This window comes from Nanorana parkeri, unplaced genomic scaffold, assembly GCF_000935625.1.
Source record: "Nanorana parkeri isolate BGI_ZX_2015 unplaced genomic scaffold, ASM93562v1 scaffold1025, whole genome shotgun sequence".
Taxonomy (NCBI): Eukaryota; Metazoa; Chordata; class Amphibia; order Anura; family Dicroglossidae; genus Nanorana; species Nanorana parkeri.
In genome coordinates, this window is record NW_017307293.1 from 193,703 (window position 1) to 204,995 (window position 11,293).

The 11,293-nt window shown below is 48.6% G+C and overlaps 1 protein-coding gene across 3 annotated transcripts in view; it reads left to right on the forward strand.

Moving 5' to 3' along the window:
* GRIP2 (glutamate receptor interacting protein 2) overlaps positions 1-11,293 on the forward strand; it is a 131,839-nt gene that overhangs the window by 116,374 nt on the left and 4,172 nt on the right. For 2 of the 3 annotated variants that reach the window (XM_018567247.1, XM_018567248.1), the window contains exons 15-20: positions 1,313-1,376; positions 1,595-1,740; positions 2,445-2,589; positions 5,032-5,171; positions 6,470-6,649; positions 9,013-9,166. In XM_018567247.1, the coding sequence (XP_018422749.1) occupies positions 1,313-1,376; positions 1,595-1,740; positions 2,445-2,589; positions 5,032-5,171; positions 6,470-6,649; positions 9,013-9,166 (829 nt within the window). Of the gene's footprint in view, positions 1-1,312; positions 1,377-1,594; positions 1,741-2,444; positions 2,590-5,031; positions 5,172-6,469; positions 6,650-9,012; positions 9,167-11,201; positions 11,269-11,293 lie in introns of those variants that run through there. The other variant, XM_018567249.1, reaches the window with a different exon arrangement.

Genomic DNA, 11,293 nt, shown 5'->3' on the forward strand with positions numbered 1-11,293 from the left:
GCTTTTTTTTTTTTTGTGTGCTTTTTTGCGATCATTTCCCTGTGTGTGTTGGGAGGGGCCCCCGCGCTGTGTGTGTTGGGAGGGGCCCCCGCGCTGTGTGTGTTGGGAGGGGCCCCCGCGCTGTGAATTATGATGCGTTTAGCGGTTCCCTCTGAGAGCCCCCGGAGCCCAGGGGCTTCTTTTCCCTCCAACCGGCCATCATATGCGGGAATCCACAGCCGCCTCCGGACTCCCCTTCCCCTCGTTCATCATCCTTCCCTGCAGAGGAGACGTTGAATTAATTAGACATCTATTATCAGTGCAGCATCAATCTCCCCTTCCATTCTTCCTGCGCCGTCTTCCAGTCCCTGCGGAAGGATGAGTTCTGTTGTTTCAGTGATTTATTGCCTCTGCCTGTCGCTACTTCTGCCCGGGGGGCATCACGGACACTGTCTGGCATAGCAATGGGCCCAACACATATGCAAACATGTCATCCCGTACCCAAATATCAACCAGCGCAAAGGGAACCTGTCATAAGAGAGGAATAGGAAGTCTTTAGTGGCTTCAGTGTCTGCATGGATGCATGCCTGATAGGTCAATATATGCAGCAGGGCAACCTCAGCACTCCAGCTGTTGTGGAACTACAAGTCCCATGAGGCATTGCAAGACTGATGGCCGCAGACTTCACTCGCAGAGACTTGAATGGATTTGTACCCCTAGGATAGGAGAGGAGTGCAGCCCTAGGATAGGAGAGGAGTGCAGCCCTAGGATAGGATAGGAGAGGAGTGCAGCCCTAGTATAGGCGAGGATTGCAGCCCTAGTATAGGAGAGGAGTGCAGCCCTAGTATAGGAGAGGAGTGCAGCCCTAGTATAGGAGAGGAGTGCAGCCCTAGGAGAGGAGAGGAGTGCAGCCCTAGGAGAGGAGAGGAGTGCAGCCCTAGGAGAGGAGTGCAGCCCTAGTACGGGAGATGGTCAAAGAGTGCAGACATAGTACAGGAGATGGTCAGAGACTGCAGCCCTAGTACGGGAGATGGTCAAAGAGTGCAGACATAGTACAGGAGATGGTCAGAGACTGCAGACATAGTATAAGAGTATAGACCGGAGTTGCCCACCACTGCTATAAAAAATAGTTTTCATTCACTGGCTTGAATAAGCACCACAATGCAGACTAATGGGCCCACAAGGGCCATACTATCTGCAGGGGCCCCCAAGGGCCGCACAATAACTCAAAGGGCCGCAGTTTGGGTACCAGGGATGTGCAGTGACCATTGCGCATTGACTTATGTGATGTTCAGTAGGTGTGCACATCGTAATGCTTCTTTTTTCCTTACAGCCAGCAGAAAACCAGGAGAGCCTCTAATAATCTCTGACATCAAGAAGGGCAGTGTGGCGCACAGGTGGGTATTGCAGGAGGTGAGAGAGATTTATCAAATCTTCCGGCCGGCGAGACGCCATAAAACCGAAGCCGTGATAGATTTTATGAGACAAAGTATCTATAGTAGCACCTCTGACCCTTGACCTGTCTGGACGTGTGCATGACACAAGCCGGGTTGATTTAAAACGGGGACATTCCGGGGTAAAGTATCCAATGCCGGGTCTTATCCTCTCTCTCCAGGACTGGCACCTTGGAGCCGGGTGACAAGCTGTTGGCCATCGATAACATCCGTCTTGACAACTGCTCCATGGAGGACGCTGTGCAGATCCTGCGGCAGTGCGAGGAGCTGGTCAAACTGAAGATTCGCAAGGATGAGGACAACTCTGGTATGAAACTTTGCACTTGAACGGCCTTCAATTGTACGTGCTGACATTTTATTTTATTTTGCATCTTTAAGAATTTCAATCAGAAAATACAGTTTTTTCCATTGGAGAGTGCTGTGATCCTGCCCAACTGTCAGAGAGTGCTAGGTGATGCATGGTGGAGGCACTCCCTAGCTTATCTCTTTTGAGGTCTCCAATTGCGAGTGCTCCTTGTAGTTCCCAAGTGCTGCGTGATCCCGCCCCGGCTGCCGGAGTGCTGCGTGATCCCGCCCCGGCTGCCGGAGTGCTGCGTGATCCCGCCCCGGCTGCCGGAGTGCTGCGTGATCCCGCCCCGGCTGCCGGAGTGCTGCGTGATCCCGCCCCGCTGCCAGGGTGCCGCGTGATCCCGCCCGGCTGCCGGAGTGCTGCGTGATCTCGCCAGGGTGCTGCGTGATCCCGCCCAGGGGCCAGGGTGCTGCGTGATCCCGCCAAGCTGCCAGGGTGCTGCGTGATCCCGCTCAGGTGCCAGGGTGCTGCGTGATCCCGCTCAGGTGCCAGGGTGCTGCGTGATCCCGCTCAGGTGCCAGGGTGCTGCGTGATCCCGCTCAGGTGCCAGGGTGATCCCTCCATCAGAGATTGCAGTGCGCTTGTGCTCTCTAACTCAACTAAATTTAGAACTACCAGGAGTGCAGTCATGTGTTCTTAATAGCTCTGCTTTTGTATTTCAGATGAGCAGGAGACGACGGGGGCCATTATATACACGGTGGAGCTGAAGAGATACGGGGGTCCCCTGGGAATTACAATCTCGGGGACCGAAGAGCCATTTGATCCCATTGTCATTTCTGGTCTCACCAAAAGAGGGCTGGCGGAGAGGTGAGCCACGGGCGGGGGACACTGTGCACAAAACCTGACTTATACTAAAGTAGATCTAAACCCTAACTGGATGACGTTTGGTTTGCTAAAGCACCTCGTATGGTAACCACTCTGGGGTTTTATAATCTTGTTTCCATTTTTGATTTCCTTCCTGATAATGACATCAGTGGAGCGTGCCTGGGCAATGTGTTGGCATTTCCACTTATAGTTTCCGTCAGGGGAAGCATGTAACAACAAAGATGCACAATTGGAAGACACTGGGCAGAGCGTGGTCACCTTGTAACAGGAAGTGCCTGAACAAGACATGATCACTAGTTATTGTAAGGAAAACTGCAGATTAAAAAGCAACTTTTTATTAGGTGAGATTTCAGTGATTTGAGTCTAGATTTACTTTAAGCAGATGCCAGTAAATCATTGCAAGACGGGTTTTCCTGTCATTTATGGTTACTGCGGTTAACAAATTTTGCTTTGCCTACATTTCCTTCTAATGAATAGAGCAGCTCCCGGGCTCCGCTGACCCTTCTGCGGGCCTGGAACCGGCATCATGGGTATCGGTGGGTAGAGGGAAGAGAGACCAGCGCACATCTGAGCTTGAATAGCTTCATTGAAGTGGAAAGGTGACACTAGGGGTCTAATCAGGGCAGCCATCAGGGGGGGTACGGCCGATACTCACCCGCCCGGGTCCTTTACATGACTATCGGCCGACAGTGAAGGGCGAGGAGGCGGAGGCCTGGCTCTAGCAGCGCAGGGCCCCAGCATTGCCGCTCCAGCGGCTTTGAGACAAGCTGGGGCCCCATCAGCGGCGCTACTCGTCTGATGTCGGACTGACCGGAAGTGATGTCACTTTTGGCTGGTCTGGCGGCAGACGAGGCCATGTGTGCAGGTAAGAGGAGCTAAGAAGGAAGGAAGGAAGAAAAGGAGGGAGGGGAGGGGTGCAGCCCACCTGAGACCCCTTCAGAGCCCACCATAGACAGTCTCAGATGGGCTGTGCAGCATCTATGGTGGGCTCTGCAGGGTCACTCTCAGGTGGGTCCTGTGTCCAGCGCGTCACTAAGCCCTGCGTCCAGCGCGTCACTAAGCCCTGCGCCCAGCGGCGCGGGGGGCCCGCCTAAAGCCGTGTAAGGGGCCCCAACATTTCTGATGGCTGCCCTGGGTCTAATACACCGTATTGTGTCGCCGTTTCACAGGAGCACACAACATTTGAGCTTGGCATGCTGGGGATCTATTTACTTGGCACAACTTCATCTTTTATAGTTTAAAAGAAAATGGCGTATTGTGTTTTTGTGCACTAAAGTTAACTTGTAAAGTGTAATTTTCCCGAAATTTTGGGTTTCATAGTTAGGGTAATATCATGCGACGTCAGCCCGTGCTGACCTAAAACACCATCCTGTGGGCTATAGGTTAAGGCTGGGTTCACACCTAGGCGTATCGAATATGCGCGTATGTCGCGCGATTCGAGGTAAAAAAACCGCGCGGAAAAGCGCGTTTCCGAGGGCTACCTGGCTGTATCCCAATGGATAAGCGCGACAAAAACGCCCCAAAGAAGCTCCTGTACTTCTTTGGGCGTAGGGCGTTCATACGGCCTGTAATACGCCCAGGTGTGAACCATACTCATAAGAAAATAATAGGATTTCGGTGTTTGAGCGTTTTGCAGAGCGCTACAAAACGCCCAGGTGTGAACCGGGCCTAAGAAGGAAGTCTTAAAGTCCACTGCACACCATGTAATTCCTTACAAAGTCCTTGCAGGGGTGGGGTGGGTCCACTTCCTGAGCCTGTGCTGTCCCAATTTCCTTTCTATACTTGATATGTGACCAGTCAGCCATCCTGGCAAGGGAGGTTTGAATCTGGTGGCTGAGAGATACTTCTTTGATATGTCCATGGTGGGTGTGTTTGTGGATTCCCCTCCTGCATTACTAACAGGTATACAAAAGGGGTTCCCAGATCAGTAGAGTACCAGCATGGGTCGCTGTGCTCCCTTTTATTTATCTCAAGACTTTGGGACTGATATATAATGCAGTCACCCAGAGTACAGCTGAGTGAAAGATGTTCGCAGCACTGCCACTAGATGGAGCTAACAAGTAGAAGAAATCCCTACACGCTGGCTCCATCTAGTGGCAGTAATGTGCTACGAACATTGTTCTCTCAGCAAAATGCTGGGTCAGCCCCTTTTGTGTTCAGTTTGTACTAAAGTCTACCTGTAAAAGAGACATCTTCTGTGAAAATATATAGGCTGCCATTTGTTGTTCTCCCCAGTTGTCTGGGTGTTGATGTCAATCCAAAGGTTTCAGTCATTTCAGTTAAAGTGACCCAGAAGAAGTATGGAAATAAGGGTGGAAAATATGACCTTTAACGGTGTGCGAGGAAATGTTTGAGAGGCTGCTGATGGCCCCAATCTTAATCGTCACCTCCTGAAACACTATAACCGCTCTCATTGTTTTCCAGGACTGGAGCCATTCATATTGGGGACCGCATTCTCGCCATTAACAATGCCAGCCTGAAAGGGAAGCCGCTGAGTGAGGCGATTCATTTGCTGCAGATGGCGGGAGAGACGGTGACACTCAAAATAAAGAAGCAGGCAGAGCGTAAGTGAGCGACTTTTGTACTGCCGCTACTCGGGGTGAGACCTTCCTGTCTATCCCTGGGGAACAAGTCATGGTGCCTGTCTAGGTACAATATGGTAATCGTTTTGTGAGCTACAGCTTTATATTCAGGACGGTGTCCTATCTGTGCCATAGAAACTATTGATAGGCATCGGCCATTTTGTCCACGCTGTGCCATTGAGCCTTTCCAAAAGGCCAGATGTGAGAGGCCTTCTCATTCTGGGGTAGACATTGAGAGTATACAGGAGCCACATGGCCCCATGGTTGGTTGAATGAAATAGATAGATAGATAGATAGATAGATAGATAGATAGATAGATATGAGATAGATAGATAGATAGATATATAGATAGATATATATATATATTAGATAGATAGATCAGCCATAACATTAAGACCACCCACTTAATATTGAGTAGGTACCCAAAACAGCCCTGACCCATCCAAGGCATGGTCTCCACTAGATCTCTGAATGTATGCTGTGGTATCTGGCACCAAGCCTTCAGAAGCAAATCTTTTAAGTCCTGTAAGTTGCAAGGTGGGGCTTCTTTCGCTCCGCACGTACATCAATGAGCCTTGGCTGCCCATGACCCTGTCTCCGGTTCACCGGTTTTCCTTCCATGGACCCCTTTTGCTCGGTCCTGACCACTGCAGACCAGGTACATATCCCGCAAGAGCTGCAGTTTTGGAGTCGCTCTGACCTGGCTGTCTAGCCATCATGATTGGGCCCTTGTTAAAGCCGCTCAAATCCTTACAGGTGAACATTTTATTCTGCTTCCAACACATGAATTTCAGAAACAAAATGTTCAGTTGCTGCCGAATTTATCCCCCCCCCCGCCCCCCAACTTCCAGGTGTCATTGTAATATATTCCATCCCACTTCCAGGTGCCATTGTAATATATCCCCCCCACTTCCAGGTGCCATTGTAATATATCCCCCCCACTTCCAGGTGCCATTATAACAAGATAATGGTATTAGCTTTACCTTTCAGTGGTCATAATCTTATGGCTGATTGGCCTGTATGTATATATGACAAAGGATTCCCAGAGCCCTACGGGTGCTGTTTCTAAAGAGAGAGTACAGAAGTAGCTGCCTACCTTTTTGGCTGGTTTTGTTCGATTGAAATCTTCAACAGAGCCATCCTTTAAGAAAGGAGTTACTACTCTAAATGTATATGGCATTAAACCTATGCCCCTGCCAGACACGGGATAATGGTGCTGATGTTCTAGGTGCATGGTTGCTTCCTCTGGGTTTACCCTGTTTCTTTGGATCACATTGCAGGGCCTCTCTCGCAAAAGCTCTCCGATGGAGTGAATGAAGGAAGCGACCCGGAAGATGACCTGACAGACTCACAGAAGACCAGCAAGCTGTCGGAAATCTACTCCACCACAATCCCCAGCGTGGACAGCGCCCTCGAGTCGTGGGACGGCTCTGGCATTGAGACGGGATATAGCAGTCAGGGTAAGCTGCAGCCTCCTTACTTTGCATTATCATCAATAAAGTGGACCGGGCAGCCATAGACAATGGGCCACTTTCAGTGCTTAACCCTGCTAATAACATCACTGCAGCTTGTAGGAAACCTTTACTGCCTGCTGGTTGACTGTTTTGGTTATTAAGGCAACTAAGACAATTGTTTTAGCTTTGGTTCGGCAGACAGGAACTCTGTTTATTGTTGTTAAACAATTTGTACCTGTTTCCAGGAAAAAACTTGCTGGGAGAACTTAGTAGGTAGGTGTATTGAAGTGGAACTGCATCCAAACAGCTATATACACAACTGGAATTAATCAATGTGAGCTGTTTTCACCTGCCGAAATTGTTTTAATTCTGATTAGTCAGGTTTGTGATCCACACACCCCTGCCACACTGCATAGGCAGGACGGTAGCAGCATTCACAGCCTGCAGGTTGCTGTGTCACCCTATCCCCACCTCCAGCTTGCTCATTGAACTATGGATGAGCAACACCACACTGCTGAAATGCTTTCTGTGCTTTCCTATATGCTCACCCTTGAAGCCCATGAGCTCTGGGCCTGGCTTCTTGGTATGCAGAAATGAATGCGCAGCTCCGAGTTTATAGCTGCTGCCGTCATCTTTCTCTTACGGAGGTAAAGTCCATTGCATCGAGAGATTCAGGGGTGGGTGCAGTGGTAAATGTGCCTGCACCCCCACTTTGAAGCTGGTCTCTGTAATGTAGATTGAGTTTGCTGTCGAAGCTAGGGTTGCCACCTGTCCAGGATTCACCCGGACAGTTCGGGTTTTGAATGCTGTGTCCGGGTTTCATGGCAGCAGAAACCTGGACACAAGATGTCAGGCAGACAGGGGCAACCAAAATGAAGATAGTGGCTACTGGCCCCCCACTTAAAATAGCCTCAACTGTGATATTTACATATGAATGGGCGGCGCTATTGACATTTGAATTAGCCACCGCTCATTCTCCCCAAAAATTCCGCACGTCGCTAGAGTGTGTTCGGGTTTTCGCTTGAAGAAAAGGTGGCAACCCTAGTTGAAGCACTCGGGAAGGCTGAAAGGATTTGTTGGGGGCCCCTCTTAGTGTATGCACTTTAAAGGAGTTGTAAAGTCCCAGCATATCCTTCTATGTCATGACATCAGCATTGTAATAGGAATACATAGTAGAGTTGTGTCTGATAATACAATCAAAGCTTACATGAAGAAATCCCTTTTATGTAGTGAGCGCCGCCTTCCGTCTGTCCATCACTTCCAACAACTTCCTGGACTCCCGATGTGCTTTGCTTCTCTTCCCCTGCTTCTTGATGTGATGTAATCTACAATTCTCAAGACTGCATATCCCATGATGCATTGCTTCCAGCAAGCGATGATGATGTTACATTGTTCAGACGCTGAGCTGTAGTTCAGAAGGAAGGCTTTGTTAGAGTGTGTCAGTGCTTTGAAGTCCATAATATGGGCATCTTCAGTTTACTAACTTCTAGATGAATATGGTTATAAGGAGTGGGATAGAACGTACGGCAATTCAATATATATAAATATATTTTTTAGTTTTTGGCCATAGGTACCCTTTAACACCTTGGTTCTCAACTGGTGGGTCGCGACCCCGTTTTCAGTGGGTCACCACATGCCTTCCCCTAGCACAGCACTGTCAGTTCTGACACCAAGCAGCCATTCAAAATATGCTGCCCTATGCCGAATGTCAGCCAGAGGTGGGATGGGGCTATGGCCGCAAGGGAGCTACATTCATACATGCTTTGCTTACAGCTCCCTCACGTGTCCTGTAGAGGTGTCTGGACCGGAGTGACGGCACACTCTGGCTATCTGCACCTCTTCAGGGCGCGCAAGGGAGCTGTACAAGCAATGCACATATGGAGATGGAGCTCCGTCACAGCACAGCAGCCCACGCTGGACACCAGGCTGAGGATCCACTCCAGTTCTGGATAAGATAGGAATACTGGGTGGAGCTTACAAAAAGAAAACAAAAATTGAGGGAGGGTGTGTGTGAGAGAATATTTGTGGTTGTGTGTCTGTCAGTGTTTTTGAGGGCCTGTTCACACTAGTACAGTAATTAACATTAAATCTGTAATGAACACACTTTACCGCGGAAAATCGCACCTAACGAGAATTCTGCTGTGGAAGGTGTGTTGCGTTGCTTTTCATTTGAATGGCACCTCAAATGCACCTCCCACCCACAGTTCAATCGCCCGCACCAGAACGCGCTGCACTGCAATGCCGTGCGTTCCAGTGTGGTGCGACTTGGGCCATGACTCAATGACAAAGAACAATAGCGGGTCCTGAGGTTACAGAGGTTGAGAACCACTGCTTTAACACATACACCGTCTCTCTATTTACCCACACAGGGAACTTCATACATCAGGCTGTGGGTCTCTCTCTGCACCCACATGAGTGGAGAACCAGTCGGCAGAAGATGAGCACGCCACCGGTGGAGCACAGGAAAAGCTACCCCTTCCTGGATGGGAGCTTCAACGAGGAGGAGTGGGACAAGCCAACCCGGTATGTGTCCACATGCTGTGCAGAAGGATATTTTAGTATGAGGCAGTGCCGTGTCAGGGGTAGAGGCCAGGTAACTGATTTGCAATGCAGCCAAACTTGGAAAACATCTTTTTTTTCCAGTGAATGACACAATTTAGTTCACTTGAATATGTGCATTCAGATTTTACAAGTCAGCAGATTATCACTCGGTTTGTAGTTAGTCAACCTGTGCTTTGTGCTAATTTCTAGGGATGCACCGATAACGATATTAGTATTAATATCGGTACTTGTACTCACCCAAATGCTCCGATACCTTCCCTGATACCGGAACTTCCGGTCAGAGGAAGATATTCTCTGACCGGCAGTGCCGTAGGGGAACATGGAGCCACCTTCCCGGGCAATCGGCATCGAGCTGGCCAAACAGCCGGCTTCGTCCTGATTAGCCGGGATTAGCTAATCGGCATGGAGGCGGCTTCCCGGCCAATCAGGAAGCAGGGAGGCGGGTCATTACGCACCGCCGGGCTTTTTGATTGGCTGGGAAGCCGGCTCAATGCTGATTGGCTGAGAAGCCGGTTTCCCGGCCAATCACAATCAAGCTGGGCAAACCGCAAGTAGCCCAGGAAGCCGGCTCTATGCCAGCGGAAGCAACGCTATTGGTATTCGGTATCGGGAGTACCGAAAGCAAAATATGGGTACTCGTACTCGATGCCAAAAAAACGACATCAGTGCATCCCTGATAGTAATTACCTTCCTTTCACAACTTGGAGTCTACACAGGCCTGAGGACATAGGAGAGTCATACAAAGCAGCGGCCCAGCTCTCAAGTGGTCTGACACTCAAACACTGTGCCAGGGGGTGGTGGATGGTTTATATGGGATTATAATGGTTTACATCTCCATAAACAAAATAAATATATATATAATGTTTGACACCACAGTGACTGCTGGACAGCCGGGACAGTGGTGCATTTAATTCTTAGATAAGAGCCTTGAAACCCCTTCCTGCCCACATGGTCGCCCTTTGCTGAGGATACATTCACCTACATCCTCCCATTGACATGTACAAGTCAACAGTGTACAGAGCTGCTAGCTGTCATTTTCAGCTTCATTCCCCACTAGGGATTGGGAACCACTCTGTCATTATGGATCATGTGATCACTATCCCAGCTATGGAATAAAGAAAGTAATGGTTGCTGCTTAGAGGTCACTGCAACCTGAAGATGGCAGCGTGCCTTTGTTTAATACTGTAATTGTCTAATAAGTTGACTGTATTGAAATATTATATACAGGTGAAACTCGAATAATTAGAATATCGTGCAAAGTTCATTTATTTCACTAATGCAACTTAAAAGGGGAAACTAATATATGAGATAGACTCATTACTTGCAAAGCAAGATAATTCAAGCCGTGATTTGTCATAATTGTGATGATTATGGCTTACAGCTCATGAAAACCCCAAGAACCCCAAATCCACAACCTCAAAAAAGTAGATTATTACATGCAATCACTAAAACAAGGATTGTACATAGAACAATATCGGACCTCTGAAAAGTACAAGCATGCATATGTACTCAGTACTTGGTTTGGGCCCCTTTTGCAGCACTTACTGCAATTACTTTTGCACGATATTCTAATTATTCGAGTTTCACCTGTATATTTTGTTGTTCAGTTTTTTGTCCACTTGTTAGCATAGATTAAGGGAGTTTTTAAACAGTGTACCATATAAAATTCTATGTCTTCTTAGAAAAATATGTCCAAAATGTTTATATAGGCAAATTGGTCATTGAGTTTTAGTAAAGTTGACCAACGCATATTGATGTTGCTAAATTTCACCTGGGCAGCAAGGCTTTATTGAACTCTGGGCATGAAAGAGTTAAAGGGGCAGTTTGCAAGGGAGTCGTGTAATCTGTTGCAGAGGTTTGAATGATCCTTTTCACTAACCCACCTCCCCACCACACTCACCTGTTGTACATTAGTGTATGCCGTATATATTCTCCTTTCATCATTTTCTCAACTCGTCTGTCTCCTCTTTGTGCTTCTCTCTCTCTCTTTTCCCAGGTGTTCTATGTCTCAGCTCTGAACGTTTCCCATCACCTCTCCTGTGTACTAACAACTCACGGCGCTTCTGTGCTTCCTCAAACCATTCTTCC